This window comes from Pecten maximus, chromosome 4 (genome assembly GCF_902652985.1).
Source record: "Pecten maximus chromosome 4, xPecMax1.1, whole genome shotgun sequence".
Classification (NCBI taxonomy): domain Eukaryota; kingdom Metazoa; phylum Mollusca; class Bivalvia; order Pectinida; family Pectinidae; genus Pecten; species Pecten maximus.
In genome coordinates this window covers 10,701,773-10,719,708 of record NC_047018.1, presented here as the reverse complement: position 1 = coordinate 10,719,708, position 17,936 = coordinate 10,701,773, and the positions used below count along the sequence as shown (strand labels likewise).

The window sequence follows — 17,936 nt, the reverse complement described above, 5'->3', positions numbered from 1 at the left end:
GGATCATAGCCATTAGATTCTTTTCAAATTAACAAATAATAATCTTATTAAATAAAATCCTCATGAAAAACGGCAATTTAGTTTGTTACAACTTGCCTTCAATTCTTGTTAATATTTCTTCTAGGTATTCTAGCGACATACAAATAAATGTGAAACTGTGAACGATCGCTGGTTTAATTACATTAGACATACATGTGTAACCGCCATTTAGGCTGGTGATCACGTGATTCACGTGACAATTAAAGTTATATATATGTTCCGCTGCAAAGCTATTTATAGAATTGTAAACATTTTACTACGTAAACACGATTTGTTCATATGAACTCAGGATGAACATATGAGTCTAAGACGTGGATAGTTTATCTGGGGACGCATGTAAATTTCCTATACGATCAAACTGAATTTTTCGGCATAGCTCGAGACGCAACTCACTCGAATTAAAAATATTATTGCAAATTTCGGCCAACAAATCAAAACAACATTTTTTAAAATCCCAGTATACTCCATTGTTCACTGGAATTACTTCATTTAAAGAGCAAGACACCATACTAGCCACACAAATTGGAGAAGCAAGCAATATAATAAGGCAGATAAATATTGATAACAAATCATCTCCATCCCCGAAATTCTCCTCGCATCTTGAGAGAACTAGAACAATGGGGTCAGGAAAGATCAAATCATATCACAACTTTGACCTATACAAAGATGGGATACATCATGGGCACACGCTGAGTAAACATTGGATGAAAAGGATATACTATCGCTCTCTAACAGACTGTTTTTAGCCATAAAGTCTTTATCTAGCTACACAAAGACGGCGAAGGGACAGTGAATGCCTCAGTGATGTTGACATCTACAGCAATATTCGTCAAAGACCTCTTCGAAAAAGAACTCCAGCCAAGATATTCTCACCAGCCAGAACGGTTAACTACAGGTTAGACAGACAAAAGGCAACTGGAAAAAAGTTTGAAGCATGCAACCGCTCGGTGGATTTCAAGATGGAAGACAAACATATTTTTTTATGGAATTCTCAGCAGCAGCCTACGAGATCTTCAGGACAGAATTGTATAAGCATCTGGAAGGAACCCCCGATATTGACCTAGACAATGATCCGAATCTGGAGGAGTCTGACTTATGTATAAGGGACTCTACCTCAGTCAAGTCACGTAACAAAGGCAGACAGAATTAATCTCTTCCACATCACATATAGGGCTGAAATCAATGGAGCGAATGCCACAGAAGTTGGCAAGGCACTACACGATATATTGCAGAAGGTAGAAGTCTCAGGAAATTTTCGCCATCTAAACGGATACCTACAGGAGCAGCTTCTGACACAAGAAACGAACTGAAAAGAATAGTCCTCAAACTCAATATCTGGTGAGGAAACGCAGTATATCCTTCCTCGGAGAGGTGCTGTGTTGTCAATTGCTGATTGCGAGCAGGAGGGACACCCACCACCGAGACAGGACAACCCTGTCCTTTGCAATTAACCAAACCCTGCATGGTCGCCGCCAAACTCACAGGATGATGAGCACCAGCATATGTGTCCTTGCTGTGCACGCCAAACAAACCCTGTTGACTTGATTGACTGCATTAACTGCAGCCATTGGCATCATCATCTATGCGAAAGGTTAGACAATAAAGAACTCAGACATATCAAGGAAAATCCCGACTACAATTTCACCTGTAGCCCAAGCATAGTATGCATGATGGCAGGGAGCCTGACACCGACCCATTAGTCCACTCATCCACACACTCACGTGCAGATATACCAGCCCTTTCCGTGGATGTGCGTATGTCTGATACAGAAAGCCATCCAGAGCAGCAATTTCTACAAAAGACTCCAACTCTAAGATTAAAACTGTAATAGGGTCATTTTCATTGTCATTTTATACCGCATTGTTATACCGCGTTGCGCGGAATTGGCCGTCGCGTCGGTTACAGTGAGCCACTCATTATCGCCCGTATACGTATTTACATGTATGTATTGTCCACTAATACCTATGTGACGTCATCATTATATGTGTCCATGTGTTGTCCTTTGTGGTCACTTTTGTTTGTACTTGGCGGGAATTAAAAAGGTAGCCATTGTCTACGGACGGATCAAATATGTAGTCGCCGTCAAGACAGATTTGAGGTATGTTACAATGCTAAACTATGTACAGTTAAGATTAAGAATAATTGTAAATGATTGCAGTTATCATTTATGTATTTTACAATATGAAATAGCATGTAATAATCTTTTATATAAGTAAAAGATTATAGTCCTTATATTCGGTAACAGCTAGATATTAATTAAGTTCATGAATACGTTCCGTTAATCTTTTTACAAGATAATAGTTTTGTGGTCCTACGGGTCCAAGTGTAACATTGTCTTATTAGCGGTTTATTTTATTTCCAGTATTTAGATTCATCATTGTCCTGGATATTCCAGATGATAGTTATTTGACCCTTGACCCATTGTTAGGGTAGGTATTATATGTATAAGTAAATATTTCCAATATGATGTAAAAGTAAATGGTTTATGATAATCATGTACATGTATGAGTTTAATAGTATGAACAGCATATCGCTGTAGTGATTGTACATCCATAATATAAACTCTGTGGATTATTATATAGCTATATTTATATCAATGTATGTGTATTCATATAATTATAGTACACGTTCATATATATGTAATAGAAAGAGTGCAGTAATTTATGACTGTATGAAATAAGGTAATGATAGGTGTTATTGTTTTATGTTGTAGGGTCGTTAACTTTGTTAACGCTTTCAACTATAGAAATAAACAACTGGAACTAAAGATGATGCGTTAGCCCTCATTTTTACAAAACCATCCTACGCCAACAGCAGAATAGCGTCGCTTATATTTCCAGCAAAGTCCCCAAACAGAGACAGGGCACTCCAGTGGCAAGGCAAACCAGCACAGTCCCATACCAACAGACTACCAGAAAGAAGACAAACATGTACAGCAGACTTAATTTTGGGTAGGTGTGGATGTTCCCAAATGTTGTGATTTGCTTGCTTATGGGGCACCGTTTTACTATTTATTCCCATTTGGTGATATCATCTATTCAAATAGGTGATATCACCAATTCATTTTTCAAATAAGTGATATCATCTATTCGAATAGGTGATATCACCCATTCGAATAGGTGATATCACTTAATGAAACGAATAGGTGATATCACTTATTCGAATTGGTGATATCACTCATTGGAATAGGTGATATCACCAATTGGTATCACCTCTTCGAATTGGTGATATCACCTATTCGTTTCATTAAGTGATTTCACCTATTAGAATGAGTGATATCACCTATTCGAATTGGTGATATCACCTATTCGAATTGGTGATACCACCTATTCGTTTCAATAAGTGATATCACCTATTCGAATGGGTGATATCACTTATTCGAATAGGTGATATCACTCATTCGAATAGGTGATATCACTAAAAAAGTGCTTAAGTGATAACCTATTCGAATAGGTGATATCACTCATTTGAATAGGTGATATCACCAAATGGGAATAAATAGTAAAACGGCGCCCCATACTAGCTGTCCTTACGACACGATGAAAGGGAGACAACTGTAAGAAAAATGGTATTTCAGAATAGCGAGAATGGCCTCATTTTCGAATCCGTTAAACATGCTTATGCCTTTCTTAAATTATTTGTTATTGGTGGTTCGTGATTTGTGATTTTTTCTTTGTATTCTTTGATTTTTAGGTTACTGAAGTTTATTTGTCAAATCAGTTATCATAACATTTTATTTACGAAACTGCGATTAATAGGGTTCTTTACTCCTCAATAAACAAAAGATTTCCAATGTTGACATCGTGAGAATTGTTTTCGGTTTGTCAGCAAAACATGCGATACGCGTTGAAACTTACGCTATGGAGGAGCGGATATGTACTTTAAAGCGTCAATAACTGAAACATTCAACAATGTTGAAATTCCTAGCTGACAGGCAGTCTGGCTTGGACGATCCATTGGTCATGAGGAGAGCAGAAAGTACTCGCCGGTCGTACGCTCTCGATTTGAGCAAACGACGCGATTTTGAAGTTGTCCACTTGGGAGGAATAAACTCTCTGGACATTGATCCCGTGGAAGCAAGATAGTAAGTTAATATATACTGGGAATTGACCAGTTACCTCGAATGACCACTGTCTATGAGTATGACTGGTAGGCCTATATGTTGGACTGCTTACACTATAAAGGCGCGTCGATTTACCCCATACTACCCCATACTACCTGTTGTTTTATGAAATACGACACAGTATTGATTAATGTGTTGTTAAAAGACGATTTTATGTTATAAATTAATAAATTTCTTATACAAAACGGATACTAGTATATTCAGGAATGGACCGGACAACGAACCAAAACTGTACATGTAACATTTCACGTAGATCTACTATGCATGTGTTGTTCAGTAGAATTTATGTGTATATTTGTGACATCGTGATTTCAAGAAATAAGGCGAAACTGCTTTCATTTATATAAATATATATAGATATATGAATTTTATTCAAGATAAAATAAGCAGACATAAACGCAATGGAAGTAATACACAGTAACTAATCATGTATTGCAATTGAAAGTAAAGAATATCTTTAAAATAAAGCCATATGAATAAAAATATTAACTTTAAAAATATCAAGTAAATATAAATATATATTTTCAGTATAATGAATTGTATATTTGGAATAAAATTGTTGGTATAAAATGAAGAACAATATTAAGTAATAATAATAATAAATATTCATGATAATGATTATGAGTTAATTAAATTGATAATAGTAATTATGAATAATTTTAATAATAATGATAACGTTAACAAAAATATAGTGATGATATTACCCAGTGGGCAAAAGACGTCAGAATGACGTTGATTCAACGTCATCCTATGACGTTGATTGATGGTTGTAAATGAAAGTTTTCTAGACGTCAGAACCCGACGTTGAATCAACGTCGAAAATTCAATGTCCATTCAACGTCTATACAACGTCCATTCAACGTCCATACATTTTTAAGACTTGAGACTTGTTTTGCATGACACTTGTTTCTGAATTTTTTTTTGAATTTTTCCAGTGTTTTTGTCTTTTCTGATTTTTGCCTTCTTCAATATATTTCTGTAATAATATCTATTTCAATTAATTGATCTATTTAATAATATTATATCTATTTCAAGAAGTACGATACATTTACTTAATCATATCTATTTCAATAAATTATATCTTTTTATTATCTTTATTATTGGGACAGTGATATTGAATAACAAAATCAAACATGGTAAGAGATTACCCTTTGAATAGCCTTTATTAGGAGGGCATGGATTGTTACAAACCAATATTGATATCGTTCTGTAATTTTACCAAAAGTAGGATTATAAATACGAACCAAATGCAGTGGTTTGAAATAAGATGTTGATACTAGATGCAATGTATACTTGATTTGAAATAAATTCTGGTCAATTATTCAAAAATTTAATATGTCAATATCTAAAGGTGTATTTCCCGCAGAGTGGAAAAGAGCAAAGGTCACTCCGATTTTTAAAGCGGGTGACCCCACCTCTGTGAACAATTATAGACCAGTCTCTGTACTGGCAGGTCTAAGTAAAATATTAGAAAGGCATGTACATAATACTTTTTACAATTTCTTAACTACAAATAAACTTTTAAGTGAAAGCCAATTTGGTTTTCGACCAAACCATTCTACAGAGACCGCTCTGGTTAGTGTGGTAGATAAATGGTTGAGAAATATTGACGAAGGGTATCTTACTGGTGTAGTTTTTATCGACCTTCGCAAGGCCTTTGATACAGTTAATCATAGTGTTCTTTTACATAAACTCAAGGCATATGGTGTATCACCTTCAGCCTTAAATTTCTTTAGGTCGTACCTCACTGGAAGGACACAAGCTGTGAGTTTCTCCGGTGTACTTTCAGATTTTCTCCCTATTGATATTGGTGTGCCCCAGGGCTCAATTTTAGGGCCATTACTGTTTATTTTAAACATTAATGATTACCCAAAATGTTTAAAACATTCTGTAGCAATGATGTACGCAGATGATACATCGCAGAGTGTGAGGGGGGACACAGTAGAAAGTCTAGAAGCTAAAATGTCAGAAGATCTTTCAAACACGATTAAGTGGATGAAAGATAATAAATTAAGTCTGAATTTAACAAAAACCCAATGTATGATGATAGGATCCTCTCAAAAACTCGCAAGATGTCGGCAGCTGATTTTGAAAGTTGGGGATCTCACGATTGAAACTGTCCAATGTGCAAAGTTACTGGGTGTTTTTATTGATAGTTGTCTCTCATGGAAAGAGCATATTAAATTTATGACAAAGAAAATATCCAAGAAAATAGGTGTGTTGAGAAGACTAAGGTCATTTATGTCAGATGATGTCATTACCAACGTATATAACAGTATAATAGATATAGATACATTGTAATTCCACTTGAAGGTACAGCTATCTGTGACTCCCGGATCATTGTCCGAAATTGATAAAACTTGTCCATGAAAGTTAGTAATTCCTATCGCCCTACATTCCTAAACCCTACTGTTAGTACCCCGATCTTGTAAACCACCAGCTAAAGTTTGGATCCATGAAATAAAAACATGAATGCCGAAAAATGGGAAATTGGTTTTGCAATTAATTCATAAATCACATTTCGCCTTAACTTAATATTTAGTATCAATTAAATAAAAAAAATGATAGAAATGAATTGCAAAACGAAAACGCGATATTACATATTCTAACAAATAAATCTTCATATGATAAAACATAAATCATCATATAATAAAACAAAGTTTTTGCTTTCAATCAAATTCTTACCTTTTGTAGTCGGGTCATCCCATGCAAGAAGTCGAATTCGTTACCATCAGACCGACACAACTTACAAAATACAAATGTAATCCTCCGGAATGTTTGAGAAAGTTTTCAAGACTTCTACAGTAACACTTTGACAGTCTGCGTGATACCATTTCTTACAAAACTCTCAGACATCAAGTTCCCCCGGGATTATCATCCAGACATGGTACATCTCAGCAACTTTCAGGGCCAATACACGCTCAAATTACACATTAAACGGCACTTTTCAGGGCCAATATATACGCTCAAATTACGCATTCAACGACCCTTAATAGTCATCAAAAGATTTTTTCTAAAAAAACAGCAAACGGTACGTATACCCACGTAATCATTTTAAATGATCTAAACGTGGCAGTATACATGTATCGTAGATTGATGTGTAAATGTATAGTTTTGGGTTCGTTGTCCGGTCCAGTCCTGAATATACTAGTTTCCGTTTTGTATAAAGAAATTTATAAATTTATAACATAAAAATTCGTCTTTCTGTAACACATTATTCGATATTGTGTCGTATTTCATGAGACAATAGGTAGGGTAGTATGTGGTAGTATGTGGTAGTATGGGGTAAATCGACGTGCCGTAAAGTAATTGGCTATATATATATTAGCTGCGATAACGTAGCTCTGGACGACGGACGGAAATTTCTGACAGATGGTCGTCCTGCCGGAGAGCAGTGTAGGCAGGATATGAATATTCGTTCTCTCTATATATATACCCTGCAGTCGATCAAGGATTCCCTAAGCTGTCTGTCACTCAGAATCTGAGACTTTCTGTTGTCCTTTACAGCCACAGCTCAGACCCACTGGATGTCATCTCAGTGGTCCCACAGGACACAGTCTGCTGCCCAATTCTCTTCCAGGCCTATATATATCAACAACCTTTCGGAAAAGATAGAGGCATCTACTTTCTATCATATTCAGCACATACCAAGCAAACTTAAATTTGAGAAATATGGGTATTCAAATACTTCCATCTAGAGGACATTGTTGGATACCCACGGTTGATTGTACTCCGCCAAAAAGCCCATGCAACATTGATATTATCACCCGAAGATAAGTGTAGCGTAGTATAGTTCAATCAACTATGGGTATCCAACAATGGTTAGAGGAAGGATTCCATCCATTGTTTGAAATGCTTAAGAATTAGATATACAAGTTCACTCTAAATACATAGTGCTTCCCCATAATTCAATTTAAGTTTGAAGTTCAAACCTCATTTAATTGGTATCTTTTTTTCAGTTTGTTATCTGGAAGTTCTGATGGGTCTGTTGGTGTTCACGATCTCGAGAATTTCACTGGTGATGTTAAGTATACTTCAAAATCTGTGTGCTTTGCTGGAAGAGGTAGCCGTCATCGCCACAAACACACAGTGGAGACTGTCATTTGGTACCCCTTGGACACAGGGATGTTTATTTCCAGTGGAACGGACAAACTCCTCAAAGTCTGGGACACTAATACTCTAGTGGTATGCATGTCTTTATTAAGGCCTGCATCAGAGACATATATAGACTTGTAAACTTGCATTGTACTCAGCAGATTACATGTGTCACATTCTTAAAAACAGAAATTTAACAGGATGGCAAGAGTTACTTCCCTTGATAGATATGAAATTTTTGCTACATGATATATATTAAGGGTTATTTAAGTCATTTTATTTGTTGATGATCTCAACTACAACCACATCTTATTTGAAATATATTTTTTTTCAATTAACTTATTTCATTTGATAATTGAATTTTAACTTTGAATACAACACTAATGATTTAATTGGAAGTAGGATACATTGTATGCAAAATGACAATTCATCATTCTTTTATGTATGCAGTTCTTTGTACGTTTGTATAATGATTTTGTAACGTCTGACATATCAATATTCTATAATTATAAACATTTACTAGGCATATGTACTTAAACAGTCTGTTGTGTATTTATGTTGAAGCCAGCAGATGAGTTTGAGTTCAGTGGCATCATCTACTGCCATGCCATGTCCTCAGTTGCCACAAAGCACTGTCTGATCTCTGTAGCCTGCCAAAGTTCTACCCTGAAGCTAGTTGACCTGAAGTCTGGATCTGCCACACACACTCTGAAGGGTCATAAAACCTCTGTCCTCTGTACAAAGTGGTCAACCAGGGATGAGTTTATAGTAGCATCAGGAGGGTAAGGATACCAGCAGGAAAACATTGTAGATACAGCTGTAATCTTTATGCTTAGCCCAAAAGTTGTGTTGGTGCTAAAGCATTGAAAGATCTGGTAACTGTATTGTAAGCTGATATTGAAAAGTGTTTGGACTCACTTTAGGAAGTAAGGATTATATGGATTGTACCGCAGGTGCCCGACTCGTTTTATAAAATAACATATAAGAGTACATAATGTTATAATTTTATAAAACGAATCAGGCACCTGTGATTGTACCCAAATTAGGTTGGAGAGAGTAAAGGTGTCAAGCTTAAAACCCTTCTTAATACTTAACATTGACTAAAGTGCTTTTGTTTTCAGTCAGGACAACCAGGTTTTACTGTGGGACATCAGGAGTGCCAAGGGAGCCCTTAAATCACTTGACCAGTACAATGGCAAGACTGCCAACAATCACTACACAGGTATGATGTCACATGACCAAATATTTACCCACATCAATATTGTTTGTTATGGTCCTGTGTCAATAATATGCAATGCTTTTCTTATTTATATTTAAACATTTTTTGCGTCCAGTCAAGTTGATGTTTAAAGGCTGTCTGGTATGTATGGGTAAGACTTATGCACTAAGGATTGATGACATTCTTTAATGGTTCATCAGATTACAGATCTCTCATTTTTCAACTTATCTTTTTGAAACTTGGTATACTTTACAATTGTGATATTTGCGTGTTCCTGACTTTGTTAGCAATTTTGTTTATTTTGGCAGTTCAATCTTTTAATTTCAATTGTCTCTATCATCTTTTTGACAGATCTCGCTAAAACCTTGTATGCTTCATGTTCATAATCATGATATGATTTTGTGTTTTCATTTCTGGTATTTTAATTTATGAAAGAGTTTCCCCTTGATAATTTCAGTATTTTGATCTCTGGTCATGATAATTTCAGTATTTTGATCTCTGGTCATGATAATTTCAGTATTTTGATCTCTGGTCATGATGATTTCAGTATTTTGATCTCTGGTCATGATATCTTGATGTGTCCGGGCATATACTAATATATTGATATGTTTAAAGCTTTAGGATACAGATCAATACATGTAATATCTACCCCTAAGTTAGTTGTTTATTTTTCAGCTAACACTGCTCACAGTGGACATGTCAATGGCATGACTTTCACCTCAGATGGCCTTCACTTGGTGACGTTTGGAACAGATGACCGTATACGACTATGGAATGTGGCTTCTGGGAAGAACACCATGGTCAACTATGGAAAAGTTAATAATGAATGGAAGAAGAACATTGACATAGGGATCACACAGGGCTGTAGTCCAGACATACTCTTTGTACCTAATGGCACCAATATAGAAATGCTTGACATATTCAGAGGCAGTCAGATTGACATTTTACGTGGCCATTACATGCGAGTTAACTGTTGTATAATCCACCCTCATTATCAGGAATTGTACTCTGGTGGTAGTGACAGGAACATTCTGGTGTGGACCCCAGATACAGAAACAGCTTATGAGGACCACATCAAGGAGAAGCATGATGCAGAAAAAGAGCAGGTGGCACGAATAGCTGGTGTAGTGGCTCGCTCTATATCTGCTACAGCAGACACCTGGAGTAGCGATGAGGACAGCTGATGGTCAACAGATTCACGATGCATTATGAACACATATTTCATTCCATTTTTTAACATATTGTTTAGAAATTATATGTTTACAAAGTATCAGAGGCATGGATGTGTTTACATGTGTATTTGTACTCTTTAATTCATGTAACTGTAGATGGGGGGGGGGGTAACTTTTTACTTCCCAGTCAGAATAATTGATTTTTCTGGCAAAAAAACCCATGTTTTCAAACATTTTGGATTTTTTTATGTCAAAATTTTGATGCAAGTTACATTACAAGGCATCAATAAGTCCCTTTAACATTGTACCAGGGTACTGATATAGTTGGTACATGTATCAGGGTTTCCTGAGGGGTTAACTATCATTTCATGGAGTTGCAGTGGTTGTGATATGAGAGTCTCGTCACATGGAAGTTGTAACTGAAGTATACGCTTCAAAATAATGATAATTTTAATGCAAAACCTCTACATTATGTCTATAATCCTTTAATCCTAACAAAGTATTTTACAAATGATATCCTGCATAATTTCATCAATATGGAATGCACATTTGATTGATTGGAAAGAATTCCTAGATAATGTATATGACAATTGCAAAAAAAAAAAAAAAAATGTATCTACACGTAAATAATGTGTTGGTTTTACTTTTTACTTTATTGCAATTTATATTCCAGTTGGTGAATCCACCCTCAAATGCTAGTGTGAGGTATAGCGATATACAAAATAGATTCTAGTTTTTTTAATCCATCCTCTAATACTGGTGTGAGGTATAGTGATAAACAATGTGAAACAAGCTTTGTACTGTTGGCTGTTGTTTTTTTTTTTTAAATATATACATTTAGTATACACCAGCCCCTAGTGGATGCATGAATCAAGAAAATAGATTGTAAACCTAAAGATGTGAAAATAAGCATGATTGCTAAATCCTTTATGTTACATGTAGTACATTGTATTTTTTTTTTTTTTTTATAGTAATATAAATATTAAGATGTTTGGCAAGTTGCAATATAGCTGTACACCAGGTGGGGCCATGATAGCTCAGTCAGTTAGAGTGGTCGTCATGTAACCTCAGGTGAAGATCTGAGCTACATGGTTTGGTGCTCCCTACCACTCGACAACCTGAGAAATGGACCGTCTGTGCTGTCATAGTTGTGTCCGTGTACCTTAATGAATGGCACACAACAAGCCTCCTGTATGTTTTTCATTGAGGTAGTCACCAACTACTACAAGATCCCACCACAAATTGACCCTTGCTCATCTCAGGATGGTAAATTCAGCAAACAAACAAATATACCAGGTGATATACCATGTACATGTATGTTCACAAAATTTGTTTTATTTTGTATTTTTTTTATATTTTTTCTGCAGAAGACTTAAAATCTCCACATGAATTGATATCAAACAAAAAACTGAAGTGATGCTATAAAACTGTTAATTGTAAACATTATAAGAAATGAGAGTGGATTTTATACACTTTATTTTTGTGATTCTGTGTGGAAGTATTTAATACGAATGGTGAAGAATGAATGAACATGTGTTGGTTGATGTAAAGTTTTAAATACAAGCTGTATGAGTCCTGTATCATTAAGTACTCAATTCTTTTGTTTTACTCTTTATCATAAATAAAAGCCTATAATAAACGGTGAATGGTAGTACACTGTCCATCTGATGACCTTAACAAACCACTTATCTGTATTGTCTTATCAGTTTCAGAATTCTCAACATTCAGCAGTGATTTTATAATAAAAACATCTCTCTAACATAGTGACTTTTCTCATCTTTTATAAGGCTTTATCTAGTCAGATAAATAGAGGTTACATACTTGAGTGACTAAATAACGAGTACAACATCTAGGAGATTCTGTGACCTGTTTCTACCACAATAGAAAAACTGTTTTGAGGATAAATTAGGTTTAGTGTCAATGAGCTTTCTTTTCACAGTATCAGTTGGGGTGTTAGGATAAGACTTAAAGTGCTAATCAATATGCAAAACTGACAATTTCGGAAATGTGTGGAAATATTACAATTTATTACAAATCATAGTAAATAATAACTGAAAGCAAGTTTATTTTCAAAACAATAGATTGATATATTTCTATATATTAATTTTTTAAATATGACAAAAACAACTGTAAACTACTTCTTGTGCATTATCATTTCCGGAAACATGTGAAGCGGCCTTCAAGCATTAGCCAATCAAAATCCTTTGAAGCATGTGATAAAAGAATAGTCCCAGTCAAAGGTCACCATGTCGACCAATCAAAAAGCATTGAGTTTATTCCACATGTGCGAGTGTTTTTAAAGTTATTAAATGTATTGAGTACAGTCTTATTTGTAGATATCAGAAGCAGTTAAATTCAAAAATTGTTCAGGTTTAGAGACACCTTCATAGCAGGACCCTTTGTAACATGTCAGTACTCATAGTTAATTTGTTAAATCCAAGATCTGAATGAGTGGACAATGTGACACTGGAATATGGTAGTCAAATCAGTCGCATATGAATGCGTTTATTAACAAGTCAAGGCGATTTTTCTGTAATCCATCTATATTTATATATCCTTTCAAAATACAACATAATTTTAAAAAACAAATAACATATATATTTAAGATAATTAAGTAACTAATCAATGTGTCCTTATGTGTATAGTAAACAATACAAATACCGTATTTAACCTAATAAAGTATCAGCACACTCAGCACTTACAAACACAAAAGCAGTGCCCTTAATATACGGCAATAGTTTCCTTGTGAAATATGGGTGGGAAAAAGAACTTTCATTTGCATATCTGTAAGGCTTTGGTAAGAAGACTGAAGATTATACAAGCAGATCGGCGAGTTAAGGATCTTTTTATTGTTGGAATTAGTGCTGCTTTCATTTATATGTTGACAGGTTTAGTTTTTTGCAAGTACAGAGTAACAACAAATCAAACATAACATACACTCAGTCTGGTGGTCATTGACCTCGCAGTGGTTGTAAGTCTGGTGGTCATTGACCTCGCAGTGGTATTCACCTCACAGTGGTTGTCAGTCTGGTGGGGTATTCACCTCACAGTGGTTGTCAGTCTGGTGGGGCATTCACCTCACAGTGGTTGTCAGTCAGTCTGGTGGGGTATTCACCTCACAGTGGTTGTCAGTCTGGTGGGGTATTCACCTCACAGTGGTTGTCAGTCTGTCTGGTGGGGTATTCACCTCACAGTGGTTGTCAGTCTGTCTGGTGGGGTATTCACCTCACATGTGGTTGTCAGTCAGTCTGGTGGGGTACATGTATTCACCTCACAGTGGTTGTCAGTCAGTCTGGTGGGGTATTGACCTCACAGTAGTTGTCAGTCTGGTGGGGTATTCACCTCACAGTGGTTGTCAGTCAGTCTGGTGGGGTATTCACCTCACAGTGGTTGTCAGTCAGTCTGGTGGGGTATTCACTTCACAGTGGTTGTCAGTTAGTCTGGTGGGGTATTCACCTCACAGTGGTTGTCAGTCAGTCTGGTGGGGTATTCACCTCACAGTGGTTGTCAGTCTGGTGGGGTATTCACCTCACAGTGGTTGTCAGTTAGTCTGGTGGGGTATTCACCTCACAGTGGTTGTCAGTCAGTCTGGTGGGGTATTCACCTCACAGTGGTTGTCAGTCAGTCTGGTGGGGTATTCACCTCACAGTGGTTGTCAGTCAGTCTGGTGGGGTATTCACCTCACAGTGGTTGTCAGTCAGTCTGGTGGGGTATTCACCTCACAGTGGTTGTCAGATAGTGCTAATATTGAAGCAGATAGAATCCTCAGACTAGGCCTATACTAAATCCTAAATTAGTTCACCTAATTGTTTTTAAGTGTTTGTTTATGTGATAAGCTCCTCCAACTGGAACAAATTGGACAGTTTTTCTATAAAATATAAGAAAATAATTTTGGTCACAAATATGGAATGTGTTTTGGTTTCTAAGATAGACTAGATTCTAGCAATAATTAAAACTTGGTAAAGTACCGTTCAACTGCATTCTACTACTACATCTGTAGCTTATCTCCCCCTTAACGTCACCGTTCTACAAACAGGGGCATTTATTAAAGGTAAACAGGACATCAGACAAATTGGCAGGCAAATGTCTCAATCACTCACTAATGTACGACAGAAACACTCTCCTCTAACACAATTCAGACTATGAAACTTCTACTTTTTTTTCTAACTCGGAGCAAATAAGATAGTACACTTTCTACATTTGTACAGTTTGTTGTGATCATTTTTACAGCAGAGTACAGCAGATTTTCTCTAAACCAGAGACCCATTCAACTAAAATTTTCACTACTTTGAAGAGAAGTCTGAATGACCAAGTTTGCTACAAGTAATATATTTGAAAGGAATGGAGAGAATACCAGATTTAGGGAGAACTGTGTTTAGAGAGATTTTACTGTACCTGAATTGCTGACGTCAAATACATAGCTGTGATTTATAATTACATTTATATGTTAAAGCAATTATGATATCTAATCAAATTTAGCATGCTCATTAGTCAAAGAAAGAAAGTATGCTAAACACCTTTGATTTAATAAGTCACCGAAAATAGAAATGACAGTATATGTAATTATTATATTCTTGCACTTCAGTCAGGGATAACTTAAATGATAATCATACTATACAATTACAAGTATGGCACTTTTGTTTCTATCAATATGATTTATGCAGCGACCGAGGTTGGGGAACGAGGTTAATATTAGTTATCTGAGCTCCATAAATCATGATATCAATAGAAACAAAGTCTCATAACTGTTTTATTACAATTCTGTATAAAAATCAGAGCACAGGCAGGTATGATTCCATTTACATATGTAAATTGCATCTCATTCCATAATATTCACCACATAAATACTGCATCTTTGATAAAACATTGTATTGCACTCTCATGCAACTTGGCAGAATGTGTCTGACAAATCTGATATTGTCTGAAATCATGTGACACCAAAGAACACTTGTATGAGTATGCAATACAATGTTTTATCACTATCAAAGATTGCAATTCGATGTGAAATGGAAAAACACCTGATCAAATGAAAACCAATCAGTGTATGATACAAAACTGAAAATGTAATATATTTTTCTACCTTATCAAAATAATTTCTGAGAAATAGCCCAACTTATTATAATTCTCTAAATTTAAGATGGCTGCATGATTCTTATCAGTCCTAAAATATGATGTGCATAGCTAGGCTCCGTGGGGAATATACAAATGTACATGTGTGTCCCATCAGAATTAGCACTAATACAAATCACGGACTCGGCATGAATTCACAATCCATAAAATCATATTCCATTACACACACAATACATATAAATATGGACCATAGGTGTGGAATTCATGCCAAGTTCCTGTGATAAGAATGGTATCTGGATCGTCACAGATGAAGACTGAGTAATCCATCATCACTGACTGAAAGAGAAAGGTCAGTTTTATTTCTGGCAAATTCACCCTTTCTCTGACTCCACCAAAACTTCATCACTACGGTCATACAATGCAATAGTCGTATATTCATTCACCCCTCCGCCACAATAAAAATATATTTTTCCCTGGTAATATTTCATCAACATGAAAGACAGTGTACATAAAAATTAAGGACGGAAAGTGAATACCAGTACGAGGGTTGATTGATAAGTTGTGAGCCTCGTATTGAAGGAGGTACTCAAGGATGTTCTTTTTAAGTCTTACTATTCTCCGACTATATAGGACCGTGTACTCAAGGACTGGTCTCATTTGGTTAGTTTATATCGACAGAGGTACATGTAGCACTCTAAATAAACAAGACAAGCGGCTTTTGCAAAATCGACAAAATTGGTTAGGGTTATAGTGGAAGAGTCAGTCACTGCCATGGCTGTTCACCTGTTCTCACTCCATCAGACTTTCATCTATTTCCAAAATTGAAAACAGCTATTTCAGGTACCCACTTTCAGTTTGATGATTATGTTATACATGCAGTGGATGACTTTCTGAACAGCCAAGAAAAGGGAGTTCTATAAAAGTGACATTGAGGCCCTTAAACACTGCTGACAAAAGTTTATAGATTCTGAAGCGGATTATGTTGAAAAATAATACAATATGTCCAGCAAAATTCAAATCCTTCAATACGAGGCTCACAACATATCAATCAGCCCTTGTACCATGTGATGGCTTGTGAGGTACAGAATATACATTTCTACATACTGGCCGACTACACACAGTATAACATTACCATATTGTTGTAGTCATCAATGTCCCTGATTATCTAACAAAGGTACAGAAAATTATTCCACCTCATCCATCTGCCAATCATCCATCAGAAAACAATCTGATTGAAACCAGATCTTTAATTTCGGTCCAATGCTTAACATTCCAGAAATTATCTTCGAACTCTGAACAAGGCTTGAAATCAAACTGTGATCAGAATACAAAGCCGGGAAATAATTGAAACTAATTAACAAGAGATCCCAGAGGGATCTTGGCGCCCACCATTGAATGATCTTCATAGATTCCATGTCAGATTGATCTTTTCTCTACTTTTCCCTTCATTTTACTAATCTGTGCAAATTGAGACATCCCTCCAGTACTTTTCAAACAAGGGAATCCTAGCTATATAAGAAATTTGAGATTTAACGATAATGGCTGTTTGTTTGCCAGGTTGTTTTCAGGACAGACTGGTCCAAAAATGCAATACAAGGGACCAAGGGGAACCTACTTTTGAAATTTGAGAAAGATCCATTCAATACTTTGAGAAATAGAGATAACAAACTTCAATTGTCAAAATCCAAGATGGCGGTCTGTCGGCCATGTTATTTTCAGATTGGTCTCAAAATGCAATATGCATAACTAGGCACCAAGGGAAACTTACATATGAAATTTGAGAAAGATCCCTTCAGTACTTTCTGAGAAATAGTGATAACAATCTTCAATTGTCAAAATCCAAGATGGCTGCCTGTCGGCCATGTTGTTTTCAGATTGGTCTCAAAACGCAATATGCATAACTAGGCACCAAGGGAACTTACATATGAAATTTGAGAAAGATCCCTTAAATACTTTCTCAGAAATAGTGATAACAAACTTGAATTGTCAAAATCCAAGATGGCTGCCTGTCGGCCATGTTGTTTTCGGATTGATCTCAAAAAGCAATATGCATAACTAGGCACCAAGGGGAACCTACATATGAAATTTGAAAAAGATCCATTCAGTACTTTCTCAGATATAGCGATAACAAACTTCAATTGTCAAAATCCAAGATGGCTTCCTGTCGGCCATGTTGTTTTCAGATTGGTCTCAAAACACAATATGCATAACTAGGCAC

General features: G+C 36.0%; 1 protein-coding gene and 2 long non-coding RNA genes across 4 annotated transcripts; 2 read left to right on the top strand and 1 right to left on the bottom strand.

Moving 5' to 3' along the window:
• Positions 1-1,869: 1,869 nt before the first annotated feature.
• LOC117324793 lies at positions 1,870-2,836 on the top strand. Of its 2 annotated transcripts, XR_004532057.1 has the most exons (3): positions 1,870-2,137; positions 2,402-2,468; positions 2,753-2,836. It is a non-coding gene; the product is annotated as an uncharacterized LOC117324793 (long non-coding RNA). The 2 variants fall into 2 exon arrangements; XR_004532058.1 differs by having other exon boundaries at positions 2,402-2,806.
• A 983-nt stretch (positions 2,837-3,819) lies between these two features.
• LOC117325212 (DNA excision repair protein ERCC-8-like) lies at positions 3,820-12,407 on the top strand. The gene is made up of 5 exons (XM_033881298.1): positions 3,820-4,123; positions 8,122-8,347; positions 8,822-9,039; positions 9,379-9,479; positions 10,152-12,407. Exons 1-5 carry the CDS (start codon positions 3,951-3,953, stop codon positions 10,658-10,660), a joined length of 1,227 nt encoding a protein of 408 aa, XP_033737189.1. The 5' UTR covers positions 3,820-3,950; the 3' UTR covers positions 10,661-12,407.
• On the bottom strand, positions 11,462-17,073 carry LOC117325213. Its single transcript, XR_004532216.1, has 2 exons — positions 13,991-17,073; positions 11,462-13,873 (listed from the first exon to the last, which is right to left on the bottom strand). It is a non-coding gene; the product is annotated as an uncharacterized LOC117325213 (long non-coding RNA).
• Between the last annotated feature and the right edge of the window lie 863 nt (positions 17,074-17,936).

Coding starts and splice junctions, on each gene's coding strand:
- LOC117325212 (XM_033881298.1), top strand. CDS start 3,951: ATGTTGAAATTCCTAGCTGACAGGCAGTCTGGCTTGGACGATCCATTG. Junction 4,124..8,121: donor GATCCCGTGGAAGCAAGATA/GTAAGTTAATAT, acceptor TCTTTTTTTCAG/TTTGTTATCTGGAAGTTCTG. Junction 8,348..8,821: donor GGGACACTAATACTCTAGTG/GTATGCATGTCT, acceptor TTTATGTTGAAG/CCAGCAGATGAGTTTGAGTT.